The following is a 17,724-nucleotide window of genomic DNA, read 5'->3' as shown; positions in this document are numbered from 1 at the left end:
TTTCACATAAATACATGCTTTCATACAAATTAAGCTGAATGCTAGTCAATGAATCAAACATGGTCTTCAAGTCCACGTGTTGCCTTCAAATTAAGGATGACAATTATGTACAATTTACAAGCAGATAGCTTTATTTACAAACAGCCTTATTATTGAGTTATAACTGGCAGAGCCATTTCTAAAAATATTTCTCAGATGTTTGCAAGTACCAGGTACATAGTTCGACTTTGTGATCTATTCCAGCACAGAGGACATTTCACAGCAGATAAAAATATCTGTACATGACCCTGCCAATGCCTACAGTTTTGCATAATTAATACATATTTTCAGGAATGGCATACGTTTAATGCCTTAAAGCTTGAGACTCGGTGACTCCAGTTGAAACCACTGCAGTGGCCAGGATGACAGAGGGAGCGGTACAGGCATTTCAGAGTTAGAAGTAATGCAACACCCTAGAGCTTACCCTCCCAGGCAAAAAAAACCCTACCACCCCACCTACAGGATCCGGATGGCGCACCTTTACTTCCGCTTCCGGGGAGGGACTTCCTGGCCCTCCGCGGTGAGGGGCGGAGCTAGAGAGCCGCCGGAAATTGCCCTACTTCCGGTACGGGAAACTTAGCTGCCGCTCTCACCCGGCTTGACAGGCGCGGTTCGTGCAAGTAGAGCTCCCTCTTTTTACCTTGCTCCTGCCTAACCTTGAACCACGTTTGCCGCCGCCGTCCCGTCCCGCAGCTTCAGTCTCCGAACTCGCCCCTCCCTATGTTCCGGGGCAGGAGTCCTGACAGCGAAGACCCGCCCGCCGGTTCCCCATCATGTCCGAAGTGACTAAAGAGCTAATGGAGCTGGTATGGGGCACCAAGAGCAGCCCCGGGCTCTCGGATACCATCTTCTGCCGCTGGACGCAAGGTACCCCAGCTGGGCTGTCACTTTCCTTGCGAGGGTTTGGCTGTGGCGCCTGTCGCGGCACACCCTCGCGTGCTCACTGTGCCGCCCCAGTCCCCGTGCACAGTACTGGAACTGGATTTTCTAGAAAAGCACGGTCTGCCCGGGGTGGGGGTGGGGCTGGCAGGAGGCTGGTCACAGCTGCCCACTGCCATCTTCGTGCCACTTTGCAGCTGGGGACAAGCGACGGGGGGTCGATCCCACTGCTGGCCCCGCGGTGGACAACAAAGGTGTGTCCCCTGCTCGCGGGGCAGTTTCCAAGCCAGTACTGCTGTGGCCGCCCGGACCTTAACCCCCTGTATGTGTTTAAGATTTCGTCTGTTTTTCGTGGGAGAGAAATCCACAGGAAGGTCAAGGTGGCCCGGTTAGAAAGCAGTTTTGTTTGTCTTGTAGTTATGTTTTGGGGTGGCACCTTGAGTACAAACACAGGGTTGTTTGCAAGTTCACTTGGCCTCATACCTGGTTTTGAGATATGTTCGTATCTGATCGTATCTGTTACTATTTGAAAGAAATACAGTCACTGCACTTCTTGTGCTGATCTTCTTGTTCCCCACAACAGGATTTTTGCTTATAGAAAAACTTTATTAATGATACAAATAATAAGGAAAGTAAAATAAAAATAACCATTTATTGAATTTCTTCATTGTTCCAAGCTCCATGCTAGGCATTTTGTATTAGTACTTAACCCTAGCTTTTAAGTTTCTATAGTAAAATATAACTAACACATTCTTAAGGTGATTTAAGAAAAATATGGTAAAAATAAGAGCATATCTTTGGAGTCAGAAAGATCGATAATGTATGTATGGAAAGCACTATTACTGTTTGTAAGACACCTATTCGCAAAAAATTGAGTGATTTTTTTTTGTTTTGGCATAGTAAATAAAAATTTCTATTTCAAAATGTGGTAACTTTGTAACAGAAATTTGCAATATAGGCAATTCCCTCTTGTCTTGTAACTCTGTCAATTTCATAGAGCTAGTAAAATTAGAATAATGATTTATTAGTTATTTGGACTATTTAGTGTATTACTCATGTCTTCCAATGAGAAAAGTGAGTGCCAGAGGTTAAATGACCAACCCAAATTTGCACAAATTGTTTTGAACCAGGGGTGAATTCCCAGTCTCTCAACTCTTAATCCAGTTCTGTTTTCATTATTTTGCTTTGAGTTTTTAAACGCCACCTTTTTAGTTGGATTCTTTTTACCCATTTTGTCACATAACTAATATTGCATTTGCAGCTTTTATTTTAAAATTTGGCCTATTTTTTAACCACTAGTGAACAATTGTAAATAAACTCTGAAGGATTAAGGAATGTTTGCTTTCATTGTAAACAGTAAAGACTCGTTACACATTTGTCAATGTAGCGTAAGTTAATATCAATTTATTTATATTGTGATACAAATTCAAGGAAAGCTTTTTGACAGTTGTAAGAGTAAGAGCACAATTTGTGTATTAGGCATCGACTTGAGTTCTAGTTCACATTATTTAATTTTTTAGAATCTCAGTTGCCTTCTCTGTACAATGCAGACAGTAGTATTGCCAACCTTATAAGGTGGTTATAAAGATTAAAGACCACATAAATACATTTAGCCAATTAGCACAATAGTAAATGATCAGCAAACGATAGCTATTGCTACATAAATTTAAAAAGCATTGAACTGTGGACTAAGCCAAAGATCATGTGACTTTGCTTTGATGGCTGTACTATATATTGATAATCATTATTCTGAAGAAAAACCCCACTTTATCCTGACATATTAGAAGGCTTTTTCTATTTTCCTTTACTCATGTGAAAGTTTCTTAACCAGATTAAAGATTAGTTCAATGAATACCATTTCAAAATAAAGGATTTTTCCCCTAAAGCTTGTACTTATATTGTGGATCTATGATTCTTCCTGATCTTACACTGGTCAAAATTTTAAGGCAACATTTTATTTTATTTTTTTTTTTAATTATCACCTCTGAGTCAGAAGGGAATGCTGTTAATAGATTTTGTTTTGTTGACTGTTGTAGTCATGCCTTTATCCTTAGAGGTCATTGCTGAATATTGCTGTGGCAGTCACTTGCGTTTGTAGAACAGGCACAAGACATTGCTTTGCTGCATTAGTCACGTGACATCAAACCTGGCTTTACTTTGTAATCAATAAAACTGTGCTTGAATTGACAACTGCAGTTTCAGTCATTTAGAAGCAAGATACAGGTATGAAACATTTAAAGTAAATAAAAAGTTCTATCTATGATTTTCTAGTCTGTATAAGAAATTATATTTATTGGTTAAGTTCAGTTATATCGATTGTTTGTTAAAACTGCATGAATGGCATGTAGGGAGGCCAGGGATACAGCTCAGTGGTGCACCACCTGCCTGGCAACCACTGCCTCCGGAGTTTGATTCCTGGTGCCCATCCCCTGAAAAGAACAGCATATAGTTATTGTTTTAAAATTATTTTGACACTTTTAGATACTTCTGTAAATCTTTGTGTTTCAAACATGAGGCAGGTTTTTGCTTATTGTTCTGCTTTTGCCAGATTTCATTTCATTTTATTTTGCTGCTGTTTTTGTTTTTGTTTTTGTTTTTGAGACAAGGTCTCACTGTGTACTTTTCAGAGTGGCCCTGAACTCCCAGCAATCCTCCTGTCTCAACTTTTCCAGTACTGGGATTACAGACATGTGCCACCAGGCCTGACTTGCTAGCTTTTATTTTGAAGATAATAAGCCATTTAATTTAAGGGCTTGAGGTTACTTTTTTAAAATTTCCAATTAATTCAGTACTCCGGAGGTACTGGCAGGATGCTAGCCTGGGCTACATAGTGAGCTCAAGACCAGCCTCAATTTTGTAGTGAGACCCTGTCTCCAAAAAATAAATAAATACATAAAATAAAATTTAACCTATACTTTATTCTTTCCTCCTTCTTAGTTGCCTTAGTTATTTTTAAAGATGAGCATACATTTTTTTTACTTTCTTAGTTTATTAGTATCACTTATTTTCCAGTAGTGATGAACCTACCACATGTGGTAGTGGGCTGTTTGTTATCATTGGGAGTTCTAAAAGGTTCACCATCATTGAATTATACTAAGATTTGAGCCCCACAGTTGAAACTTAATGAAGTGGGAGAGAAGACCATAAACACCATGTAGTACGCAGTAAGCATATTGAGAAGGTAAAGAGATAGGGAATGCTGGGGTGGAGTCACCTGGATAGTCCTACTTTGGCTGAAATTTGAGCAAACACTGGTCCTGCAGGCATTTGAACAAGGTGTCAGAGTGACTGGTCCTGCAGGCATTTGAACAAGGTTATAGTGACTAGAGCAGGAATGGAAGGGGAGAGAAATGATACCAACCAAGTCACGTTAGACTTTTGGACCATTGCTACTTTTACCTGAATCAAGTGGGAATTTTTTGAAATGTTTGGAGCAAAATCTTTCACTTTTTTGTATTTTAGGGAAGGGTCTACAGGGTGTTCAGGGTCTCACTGCTAGATCAGACTTGTAGTGATCTGTCTGTTTACAGCCTCCCAAGAGCTGGGATTACAGGTGTGCACCACCATGCAGTCTCAATTGCCATCTCAGCAACCCCCAGGGACTGGGCCAACATGGCAGTTCCTGGGGATCGAACCCCCTGCTTGCAGGTGCTTTAATCCACCAAGCTATTTTGTTGGCCCTCAAGTTTTTAGCATTGATTTGGTTGCTTTGCTTAAGGATAAACTGTAGTAGATTAAGTGAGATAGTAAGGTCAGATGAGAACCATTGCAGTAATTCAGGAGAAAAAGTGGTGGTTTGCCTGAGTACAGTAATGAGGTGGTAGAAAGTGATCGGATTGGCCATATCCCAGTGGAAACAAACTAAGAATTATCTAGATCTAATAGATGTATCATCATGTCAATGTTATAAGTGAAAACATTTAACTTACTGAAACTCATTCTTTTCAATGTTGATTGTGTAGCTCAGTGCTTCTTGCAGAATTTTTCTGGGGAGGACCAGTTTCTTTGTTTTTTCTTAAAATTCCTCCTCCTTTTGGTTGCAGCAAAAACGGCACTATAAAGTGTAAGTATGGCTTTTCCAAAACTTTACTTATAAAAGTGTGTGATGGTTGTAGTTTGCCAATCTCTAATCTAGATTATAAATCTCATAAACCACTTTTCCACCATTAATTCTCCTATTGCTCCTAATTTTCTTGTTCCACCTTAAAAATTAGCCACAAAGAATTTTGCTACTTAGGTTGTGTTGTTTTGCAGGGGACAGTGTGATGGTTGAAGAGAACTAAGGACAAGGCTATATTGATAGAAACTAAAGTTTTAGGTTTTTAGTATAAATGCTACTTTAATTACATGATATAAAAATGAAGTTTATTACATTAATTAAGGATGTAAAAGTGAAGGATCAAGTAAAATATATGTGTAAAATATATTTAGTAGTTAATTCATGGGGGTAAAATTTTAAAAGTATGTTTGAGCATTTATTTTTATGTGATTTTAGCATTATATCAAAATAATAAAATGATATACCCTGTCATTTTTTTTCAAAGTGAGGATAGTAGTGCAGATCACATCCTTTCAGAGATTTTGTTGTTAGAAGTGTTCTTTGTCTCTCAAGTATATGTTTTCTTTTCTCCAGTGTAAAATCATAATTTACCTGACAACCAGCTTTATAAGTTTATGCATAACCTAGGTTCTAAGGATACATAACAAAGTTAATTTCATGGTACTATTAATATATACTTTTTTTAGTTAAAGAGTTAAAAATAAATATCATAAATCATGTATTATGCTTAACAATTTTGACTATGTTATTTAACCCTTACAACTCTGGAAGATGTCAAAAAACCAGTGTAGTTATCTTCATTTCTTATTTATTTTTAATTTTTAAGAGAGACTACAAAATAGTATTGACAGAAAAATTATAAATGATACAGAATTTCACTAAGCAAAATAATATGAATTTTACAGAATTTGTTCTATTGCATAGTGTTGACTTCAAATTATTTGTTCATATTACCAGATATTTGAATGCAAAATTGGAAGAACAAAGAGAAATATATATCTATATCTATATATATCTGAAATTAAGCAGGGAAAAAAGGTTAAAGAATTGGAAAAATTAGACAAAACAAAGTGAGCACTACTGCTCCTTTCCACGGGCCAGCAGAAATCCACAGTGCAATTATAAAACTATCCTTCATACATACATAGATATAGCTCCTTCCCTCACTATCTTTCCTGTCCTTTTCAACTCAGTAATCCTTCTTTTTGAACAGGTGCATGCCCTTTTCCCACTATGTATTGTACTCTTCAGATTTTATTTTCTCTTTCAGGTTCTCACAATAAGGAGATAATGTGATGTTTGCATGTGCAGGTCTGATTTATTTCACTTAAGAGTGTGGTAGCTAGTTGTATTCATTTACTGATAAAAGCCTCAAATATATCCTTTTTATAGTTGAATAATATTCCATTGTGTAAAAAATCACATCTTTATCCATTTCTCAGTTGATGGGCATTTGGGTTGTTTCCAAGATTTAGCAATGACAAATTGTGCTGCTATAAACATGGTTCCACATATATCACTATGGTATGATGTTTTCAGTTCTCCTGGAAAAATACCCAGGAGGGCAATAGTTGGGTTGAATGGGATATTCAATCCTAGTGTGTTGAGCAATGTCCATACTGATCTCCACAATGGTTGTACCAGTCTGCTCTCCCAACAACAGTGGGAAGCATTTCTTTTCCCTCACAGCCCTTCCAGTACCCAAGAAAGAATGTCTATCATCAAAGGTGGCCAGATAGCTCAGCAGATTAAAGCACCTGCTTAGGCAGAGCACAGCGGCCAGTTTCGATCCCTGGCATGCCATGCTGGCCCCACCCCTGGGGCATGCTGAGATTGTGGTTGAGACTGGGCATGGTGGCACACACCTGTAACCCCTGCACTTGGGAGGCTGAAAACAGGAAGAGCACTATGAGTCCAGTCTACATAGTGAGACCCTGTAGACCCTGTCCTAAATTTATTAAAAAAAAAAAAGCTGTCATCAAAAAGTCAGCCACTATTCTCATTTTTTGGATAAGAATAATGCAGCCTAGTTCAAAAGTGGGAGTCAGTCAACAAAATATCATTTAACTTGCAATAGTCAAGCCAAGCTTTTTTATGGCCTGTGTGACATGCAGTGCTATAATAGTTGTCAAACTGGTTTGAGTAATGTATTTATATTTAGTGAGAGATGAAAGAATAGAAAAGAAGTTCATGACTCACGTTTACATTAGTTGTAGACTATAAAATGAGGAATAGACTTTTCTTTGGTCTATGGTACTTTGAAATGTGATGTAAAAGTGTATGTTTAGGATCAGTTTTGAGAATGGGCAATATCAAATCAAATCAGAAAATCGACTATTTTATGATAAGTTAATTATTTTTAAAACTAGAAAACAGTTGAAGTATGAAAATGCTGGACAAGAATAGTACTTCTGTCCTAAATTGTTCAAGCTCAAGTTAATTAAAATCTTATAAAAGAAGCCTGCTTACTGTATTCCTCTTTTAGTATAGAGTAATTTATTTCCATTTGGTTGACTTTATTTAATCTTATGCTTCAGTAGCCTTTGTCATAATCAGTTAAGGCACTTATACTAGATTTAAAATTTGATGTAAAGCTTATCTGCCTAGAGTTCTGTCCCCATGAAGTTCTAATATACAAAATACAAAAGCAGCCCACTGTGTTATAGTTGTAAATATAAGCTTCATTCATGAATCTTAAAATTGTATTTCATCATTAGATTTTTTTTTCATTGTTGGAATTTCTAAGGAGGGTTATAATCCATTGCTAATTCACATTTATTGCATATGTTGGATGTTTGGGAGGGCCTGATTTCTTTTTGCACTCATATATAGCATCAGGGACCCTTCTTTCCACAGAGCAACTGAAGGCCTGTATCCTTCACCTCTTATTCCTAGGTTGGACTTCAAATTCAGTTGTCTTACTGTGATAACAGCACAGTTAGTTGTCACTTGTCCTTATTAAAATTTTCCCATTGACCTTATCTATTACTAAACCTCCCATTTATACTGTCCGACCCTTTTCTACTGTATATAGCTGGGGAAAATAGTGCTCAGCATCAATAAAAAGTGTAGTAATTAAAACTGAGCTGAGCTCTCCATTGTGCTCTTAGCTCTTACCTTTGACAGCTTTACTTATGCTTTTTCAGGATTAGCATCCTCACTTAATAACCCTGCTCATTCCCTCACTCCCATGAAGTAGGTTTTTTGCTTCCTCTTTGCCTATCTATTTAACTGAGAAGAATTTAAAATTTATATGTTAGAGCTGGTATGAACCTCTAAGATCAGTGGCTTTTAAATCTTTTGAACACAGGCCCTCATTATGCTTTTAAAAATGAAGGGCTTCAATATGAAAGTACAGAATTACTGTAAGACCCACGGCATTGCTTTTTGTTTCTGTAGATCTTTTTAGTCTGGCTGATAACTAGATATCCCCATTTCCTCTCCATTTATTTTGTTTCAATATGTTGTTTTGGTTGAAGTGCATGGACAAAAATCCAGTCTTACCCACATGGGCAATTGAAAAAAAAAATACTGTATTAAAGTAATAAAGTAATGGGATATTCTTTGGTACCACAGTAGAATTTGACAGGTGGGAGAGTCTTTTAAGTTGATTACAATGTGGAATTTGAAGGCACATCATTGAATTTCTCTTACTCTGTTAAATTTAAATCCATTAGTCTGTCTTATACTTTGAATTGACTTCTCATACATGAGTTTGTATGACATGCATTGATCACTTGGAAACTTTGTCCACTGGATTATGATACCCTTCTAAATGTCGAATACATTATCAAAAGTCACATGTGTAATTCAAGAAAATCTTTAAGCACTGAGAAACTGTCAAACTCATAGTCACAGATACAGGTTTTCTAGGTTATTGCTTAAAAACTTGAAATTTTACCACAGGCACAAAACAGTTATTTTCTCTCTCATGTCACCCTCAATTAAGTCATTTCTGAGACAATGTCTGCAAGATACCTAGATCAGAATAATTATGTATTATTAGTAGTTTTTCAGGGTAAACCAAAAACTAATACTCCATTTTATAAAGCACCAAGTTTAGTTTGCAATTTAAAGATTACACATGTGCTTTTACCAAAGATAACTATAAACCCTTTAGAGCTTTTACTAATAAAAGTAGCCAGCTGCGGGCCTTATACCATAGGTTTTGCCACCATTGCTAGCTACCATCATACTGTTGTATGTAGCAGAAGCGCTTCATGAGTAGTCTCTTTTTTGTCACATGCAGTATTTGAAAGTCATTACATTCTAGGACAAGGTTTACTAAATTTATCAATTTTTACTTTTAGGGTTTTCTGAAAGAATGTGTGTGTGGGGGTTTCTTTCCCAATACATAGTTATTTTTCTATTTGTTTTTATAGTTCACAACAATCTATACAAAATAATATTTCTTTGTCCATGTACCCTTCAAGCTAGCATCCTTTTTCTTTTCTGCCAAGCTTGTTAAACAATTGTTCACTTTTACTTTTTCTCCTGTTCTGAATCACACTGCAATCTTTAAAGTTTAGCTGGTCTTTTTAGCACTCTAACTGTCTTTTTCTCTTTTTAAAAATATTTCTAGTGACATGCTTAATCCAGTATTTACATCTTTACTTGGCAACATTTGTAATAATTATTTGCTTCTGATTTTTCCTGTGTAGAACCCAATTAATGTATTTTCTGTTCCCTCTTTTTTTATTTTTCTAATCTCCGTCAATGTCCATTGCTGACTCAGCCTTTGCAGTTTTTAAATGTTCCCAACCTTATTATCTTTGTTGTGCATGCTGTAACTTATGTCAACTGACATATTTCGGATGATTCGAATTGTTATCTCTAGTCCCAACTGTTCCTCTAAGTGCTAACCCATATATCCCACTTCTAAATTGTTGCTTCACATTTTTTGAAACTGCATTTACCATTCTGTGAAACAAGCACCCACATTATTCTCCCTTTCAGAAACCTCAAGCATTAACCAAACAATGACTTTATAGCACACTAAGTGAAAACAGTGTTCAGTAAAACAAGCAAGTTAACCTGGAAAGCAAGATGAATAATGAAAAAGTAAACTAACAGTATATTTACATGGTGAAGACTACTGATTTCTGCTGGGAGATCATAGAAGAGATAACTAGGTTTGTCAGGAAATATCTGAGGCAGGAACACGTAAAATGAGTCCTAAAAAATAAGAAAGACCACATACATGGAGAAGTGAGGAAAGATCTTTTGACCTATAGAATTACTAGCATTGAAGCCGTAAGGAAAGATCTTGGGACATCCTAATGACCTAAGATCATCATAGATAATGCAAGTAAAAGTTAACTGAAGGTCAGTTGGATTGATAAATTGCACAGTATCCTTAGATCATGAAAAGGGGTTTGAGTTTTACTCTAATTGCAATGAAAAGACACTGAAATGTTTTAAGAAGGTTGTGGGAAAAAACTTATTTATATTTCTTTTTTATTTTTTTTGTGGGGATTGAACTCAGGACCTTGTGCTTGCCATGCAAGTGCTTATTCTACTGAGCTGTCTCCCTGGCCCTTATATTTTAAACTATTCTGGCAATTATAGTGAGTAGATGGGAGTTAAGAGGGATGTGGGGAGGAACTAGGTCATCTGGTTGGGAAGTCTTAACAGTATTTTAGATGACAGATGATGCTGGTTTGAACCATAATATAAAGTGGGCTACACATGGGATATAAGGACATGGACAAGATATATTTTATAGCTTTGAACCAAGAGACCTTGTCTTAGAGTTAAACCTAGAAGACAAATAAGAATTTTTCAGAGGAAAGGTTAGCAGATGTTTCCGAGTGAAGAAACATCATTCACAAAGGGCAAGAAAGCTGAGAAAAACAGTAGTTGAAAACCTGAAAGAAACTCAGCATGCATTAAAGAAATGACAGATTTGAATGGTTGAGAGACCTACAAGGCAGATCATATAGGACTGTGTTAGGAAATTCAGACTGTGTCTGAAAGGTCTAATCTGGGCTATATTTCTGATTGATTATAACCAGTAACAGAAAGCCAGGAGTTGATGAACTTAGGGGGAAAATATACAGAATAAAAATAGCATACATCTTAATGTAGGGGAATATCAGCATTTAATGCAGGGAAATATCTACAGTACTACAGTGAAAAGAATAGAAAAGGAAAACTTGGAATAAAAAGGACCAAAATCCAAGGGACATGTGATTTTTAGGAGTGATTGTCAGCATCTCAGGTGATTTTTTTCTGGGAGTTTAAAGACTTCACAGTAGCCTGAATGAGTCTTTGATGGACTTGGGTGGGAATAAATCTGGTGTAGTCATAGGTTGGAAAAAGTTTCTATGTTGAAAAAATAAAGTAAAGTTGAATTAGTGTATATAGATGTCTAGGAAGACTTTGAGAGGACAAGAATGAGAGTGTTGGTTGGAGTGTTTGATGGCATCTCCATGGGTTTCTTGAAGCAACTTTTTCCTTTTATCATTCTTTAAAAAAAATCAATATGATCATCTGACTACTGTGATAGAATCATAGTTTGGCCCTTTGCAGATGAACCTCTTGTCATTTCCCCTCCTCCTATTTATTCTCTCTTCTATCCTACCCGTCATTTTTCCTTACCCCTACAAACCTTTCTCCTTTAATATGGATATTTTCTTTACCTGAATTTTCCTTATCTACCCTTACTTCTCTGGCTAATTCCTATTTAGTACCAGACTCACAGTCATAAGTTATGACTCAGAAAGAGTAAGTCATTCCTTTCTGTATCCACCACACTGTCTTCATCGTTCTGTTACAGCATTAATTTACTCCTTTGTTTTAGTACTGGTCTGTTTATGTATATGTCTTATATGTCTTCAGTGGGACCTTTAGCTCCTCCAGACAAGGGACTGTGATATCTATGCATGCATGTATCCTGGATAATGGACAAAATAGCTAATGCTTGTTAACTATCTGGTGGCAGAGTGACTAAATTATAATCTTTAATGAAATTTGATAGACTCCTACCTTATTGGCACTGAAAATGCAATGTAAGAGTAAAAGCACTGTGCCCGCAAGATAGCTCAGTGGATTAAGCGCCTGCTTAAGCAAGCACCGGAACCAGGGTTCGAATCCTGGCAACACATGCCACACCAGCCCCATCCCTGGGTGCACTGAGCCGACAGCCAAGTACAGGCGCGGTGGCCCATGACTGTAATCCCCGCACTTGGGAGGCTGAAGACAAGAGGATCATTCTGACTCTGAGCTACCTAGTGAGACCTTGTGCAACAAAACACATAAAAAAAAAAAAAAAAAAAAAAAAAAAAAAAAAAAAAAAAAAGAATAAGAGCACTGAGGCCTAGGAAGGAAGCACGATTTCTCCAAGCTTATGCATGTAATTCAACTCTTCTGACTTCTCACTTGGCCTTCTGAGGATCTTCTACTAACTGCTGTCAGTCACTACTGGTTGGATGATAGTTTATGTAAGATAGAGCCAATTTAAGTGTTGTTATCTTTAATGCCATTTAGTTTTTAACTTACAGAATGTGACTCAAAGATTGAAATGAAAAATGTTAGTGTGGAAAAAATCCTATAGTTGTGTTTGAATTCAGTAGACTATCTAGTTTTCTTTATAGAAAATTAAATTACCAAAAATCACATTAAGGGGTTGGGGGTGTATCTCAGTGGCAGAGCACATTTTTAAACCTCTCAGTTCCATGTACATCATGAATAAGGAATGAATGAATGAATGAATGAATGAATGAATGAATGAATGAAATGCCAGATTTACTATCCTTTTACTCAATCTACACTCTTCTAGGTGGACTATGTGTGTGGAAGTGTGGAACCTGGTGTGAATATTTGTGCACATATGTACATCTACACACTTCTTGCAGTTTTAGAAGGCACACATTGGTTCAGCAGTGTTTTTAAAAAAGTTCCTTGATTCTTCCAACAGTTAATCATCACTTCCTGATGATTTGTAAATTATTTTCCTATTGTGATAAGCGATCCTTCTCAAAGCAATGTATGTAAAAAAATTTTAGCTGCTACTTGAATTCTCTTTTTAATATTTGCTACCTGCTTTTATTTTTAGGCTTTGTGTTTAGTGAATCAGAGGGATCTGCATTAGAACAGTTGGAAGGTGGCCCCTGTGCTGTTATTGCACCTGTTCAGGTAACATAGACAACTTTTCCAACTCCTTAGAGGGACAATTCAAGTGCTTCATACTTGGCTATTGTTTTTAAATGTATGTATTTTGTATAATTGTGAGACATAGTTGTTTTTTTTTTTCATTGTGTAAGTTGCTACAAATATTTAAAATTAAAGTGGATTCAGAACATGTGTGAGTTATACTATAGTAGCATTTTGAACTATATTTTCAAAGAGAAATAGTAAGGATTCCCTCACTTTTAAGAAAATTAGTAATTACTGGTCTTGTCATCCTTTCTAAAAAAAGATTCTGTGAGTAATAATTATAGAGGTGGAGTTATAGTAATGATAGATTCCTAGCTTATTGGCATTGAAAATGCAATGTAAGAATAAGAGCACTGGGCCAACGAGATAGCTCAGTGGACTAAGTGCCTGCTTAGGCAAGCGTGGGAACCGGGGTTTGAATCCTGACAACACATGCCACACCACCCCTATCCCTGGGCACACTGAGCAGATAGCCAAGTCCAGGCATGGTGGCCTGTGACTGTAATCCCAGCACTTGGGAGGACTCCTAGTGATCCACCTGATTACAGCCTACCAAGAGCTGGGATTACAGGCATGTACCACCACACCCAGTCTCAATTGCCCTCTCAATGTGCCCCGGGGATGGGGCTGGCATGGCAGGCCCAGGAATTGACCCGCTGGCCCCCTGTGCCTGCTTGCAGGTGCTTTAATCTGCCGAGCTATTTGGCCGGCCCTTTTAAGTTTTTTAATTATATTGATATGCTATGAACTGTTCTGTCACATTATTAAAATCAAGAATTTTTCAGTTTACTGTTTTGTTTACAATGCTCAACAGTAGTATAATGGTAGAACTATTACAAAAGAAGCTATAATTTATAGTTTATATTTTAATCATATTTGAACATACATATTTAATGTGATATGTGTTATTCATTAAACATAAAAAATACACTTCTGAACATTTAGCTGAAAGTAAATTTGTCTTGTAAATGTTATAGCCCATATATTTATGTTATTAAATTGAAAATGTACTTCTGTCAGGGCACAAAGTTACCACTTGTGTTTGATTTCAAATACATACTTTACAGGTCATTATTTCTAAAGAGGAAGATTGAATTTGTTTACATTAGTAACCTTATTTAAAAATTAAGAAAAATCTGAATGTCTGAATTTTACATTAGAATTATTAAACATGAAGAGTTAAATTCAACTATAAATTAGTAATTATACCTGTTGTGCTGAATAACTGAGACAAGTTTTAGTCACCATTAAGAATCATGTTATCAATGTGAAGACTATTTGTCTTGTTCATGTGGAAATTAAATTTATAAAGACCATCCCTCATGGTCAGCGATAGGACCCTAGAGTTTTAGTAAAACTCTGTATATAAATGTCTACCACAGAAGTTTAGAATTGAATAAATTTTGAAAATGATAGTTTTACCAGTAAGGGATCAAGGCTAAGTGTTGAAAATCCTGAACCTGTCCTTCTGGACCTTTGAGGAAGTGATTTAGCTTAAGAGGCAGGTCAGATCTTTCAGTTAATAAAAGATTTCTGTTTGTATTACTGTTTTCAATTTAAATGTCAAAACTAAATCATTAAGGGGAATAAGAAATTTATGAGTATATAGAATTATATTATGAATTTCTTAGGAAAACCAAGTAGAAAATTTATATCCATTGTGATTTGTCCTTGTGCAAGTAAATATGAAAATGAGACTAGAAGGAAATATATCACAATGCCAGGGCTGGTTTTATTAGTGACAGAAAAATGCTTATATTTGTCTGACTTCCAAATTTTGTAACAATTTTACATTACTTAATTTTATTGTGGTGGTTGTTTTCGAGAAAAATCTGCAGCACTTGAGTATAATACTACAAGCTTTATTTCTATGTGACTATGATAAAATAGTTTTTTTTCAATTCTGTGAATTACTAGTTACCAGGTGCTATATTGAGTTCATTGTATTCATTATTATTTATTATTATTATTATTATGTTTCTATATTTTCAGTGAAGGGGCTACAGGATGCTCAAGGTCTCACTACTAGATCAGATTCATAGTGATTCTCCTGTTTACAGCCTCCCAAGTGTTGGGATTACAGGCGTGTGCCACCACGCCCAGTTTTCAGTTGCTGTCTCAGCGTGCCCTGGAGGCGGGGCCAGCACAGCAGTCCTGGGGTATGGAACCCGCAGCCCCTGTGCTTGCTTGCAGGTGCTGTAATCTACTGAACTATGTGGCTGGCCTTTGCATTAATTTTTTCATATGATTCTCACTGAGACCCTTTAAAATTTATAGTACTATTATTGGTAGTTAATATTGGAACCAGAATTTAATCTGAGATCTCACTCACTGAAATATTCCTCTTAATCTGTATTCTCTGTGCTTTCAGCCACTTATAGCAATCAATTTAGTGTCTTGTTTTTCTTGTGTCTGCCCTCGAGAGGTACACATTCAATCAGTGGAGCCCAGGAATCTATATTTTAAATGAATGAGTTAGGTAGACCACACTTCAAGAAGCAAATGCTGTACTGTACTGTGCTGCACTGTACAGTACTGGATTCTGTCAGACAGCTTAAGTAGCAACTGGTTGACTTGCTGAAGGGCAAGATAAGGAGTCAGTCTGTCTTTTCTTTTGAACCTTAATTGCATTATAAGCTAAGGAAGTTAGGAGCTCTTCATGATAAAAGTGATGATTCTAATAATCTTCTATCACAAGTCACAGCTAAAAGACAAGAACCACCTTTGTATCTAGATGTCTTTTACTCTAAGAAATGTAAGAGACATATAGACTTATTCCAGTTCCATAAGGCCTTCACTTTTTGAATGGAGCAGTAAGATCCTATAATTTCCAGTTATGTGTCTAAATTACTTGAGTCAGTTCTTCCATTTAAGAATGATTTTTTTTTGAGGGCGGGGTGTCTTTTTGAAACAAGGTCTTGCTGTGCAGTTCAGACTGGCCATGAGCCCACATTGTAGTCCAGGCTGGTCTCAAACTTGCAACTATCCTCAGCCTCCCGAGGGCTGGGATTACAGACATGCACCATTGAGTTCATGGTAGTACATTCTAAATAACTACTATGCGTACTGTTGAATGTGAAGAAAAAACATGAAATTTGTACAAAATTCAAATTTAAAAGATAAAGGTACATATTCATTTTTCCATTTTAAAGTAAAAGAGTGGGAAATATTTATAATGTATTCTAATCATTTCTTTAATTGTGTAAAGGCATTTCTTTTGAAGAAGCTCCTGTTTTCCTCTGAGAAGTCATCTTGGCGGGATTGCTCAGGTATAACTATAGCTGGCTTATAAAACTTTTATCTCATTTTCTATTTTACAGATACTCGATGCAACATTCATTGTTAATAGCTAATGTTCTTAAGATGAAAATATTTAATTGAATTATTAATGAGTTTTTTTCTGAGGTTCTTTTTTAAATTTTCAAAAGGTTTTATAAATTATAACTAAGTTTTAAGATGTTTATTTCCAAATTCTTTTTTTTATAATATAATTAAAGGAAATCCTTTTGACCTCTCATTAAAATGTATGCTTCCTAGAACTTTTACATGCTAGCATCTTACAAAGAATTGAAAATTATGGGAAATTTGTTTTAATTATGTCTTATCAAGAACTCACAATTATCTTTTTCTTATTGTACATTTTAATGTAATGCATTGTGTAGTGCAAATACTGCAAATCAGAATTAAATTACAAATAGAGCTATTACACTGTAACCATAAGTCAGAGATATGTGGTGTATCTCATAATACTTGCATTCCACTTGACAGTTTGCAGAGCTCTTTCCTGCATTTATACTATGTCATGTGCAGTTCAGAATAACTTTTGAAAGAAAGTAGGGTAAATCCCAATTTTGTATTTAAGGATAAAGCAGCTCCCTTTGCGAACCATGATCATAAAATCTACTAATGATTTTTAATTTAAGAGGTAAGGTAGCATACTCACATAGTTCTTTTTTTTAATTTTTTTTTTTTTTGTGGTACTGGAGATTGAACTCAGGACCCTGCACTTGCTAGGAAGGTTCTTATTCTACTGAGCTATCTCCCTGGCCCCTTCATATAATTTCTATTAGCATATAATTTACTGAAATGTGAATTTTTGTAAAGAAACTGTTCAATAGAATCTTATCAATATAACTTTATTAATGAAATATAAATTTTCACAGCTAGACATACCTTGATAAGAATCTATAAAGAGTTGTCATAAATGTGATAGGGGCGTGGTGGATGTAAATGGCACATATCATGACTTTAAAGAATTTTTAATTCATAATGAGAGACAGAAACATGCTTGTGTCCGAAAACATTGCATAGAATGTGCATACTTGTCCTGTATTAGAAAGTTTCAGGAATAGCACTACTTCTAGAGAATAACACTACCTGTACAAGGGAGGGGAACCAAAGTTCAGAGACAAACAATAATTGAGCATAGTGCCACAAGGTTATAGTTCTAACTATTCAAGAGATTCAGGCAGGAAGATCACCAGTTTGAGACCAAGCTGGACAATTTAATTTATCAAGCTTCTGTTAGCCAATGGATGGATGGATGAATAGATGGACAGATGGATGATGAACAACTTGGAATATAGCTC

The 17,724-nt window shown here is 36.2% G+C and overlaps 1 protein-coding gene across 3 annotated transcripts in view; it reads left to right on the top strand.

The window, feature by feature from the left end:
* Window positions 1-599: 599 nt before the first annotated feature.
* Mindy3 (MINDY lysine 48 deubiquitinase 3) overlaps window positions 600-17,724 on the top strand; it is a 93,075-nt gene continuing 75,950 nt past the window's right edge. For 2 of the 3 annotated variants that reach the window (XR_002818932.1, XM_004645184.3), the window contains exons 1-3: window positions 600-906; window positions 13,035-13,114; window positions 16,344-16,404. Coding sequence is in view for 1 of the 3 variants with exons in the window: in XM_004645184.3 (XP_004645241.1) it covers window positions 813-906; window positions 13,035-13,114; window positions 16,344-16,404 (235 nt within the window). In the remaining 2 variants the exon portion in view is untranslated. Of the gene's footprint in view, window positions 907-13,034; window positions 13,115-16,343; window positions 16,405-17,724 lie in introns of those variants that run through there. The other variant, XM_023705429.1, reaches the window with a different exon arrangement.

Source organism: Octodon degus, unplaced genomic scaffold (genome assembly GCF_000260255.1).
Source record: "Octodon degus isolate 3935 unplaced genomic scaffold, OctDeg1.0 scaffold00220, whole genome shotgun sequence".
Taxonomy (NCBI): domain Eukaryota; kingdom Metazoa; phylum Chordata; class Mammalia; order Rodentia; family Octodontidae; genus Octodon; species Octodon degus.
This window is presented reverse-complemented; position numbering and strand designations above follow the sequence as displayed.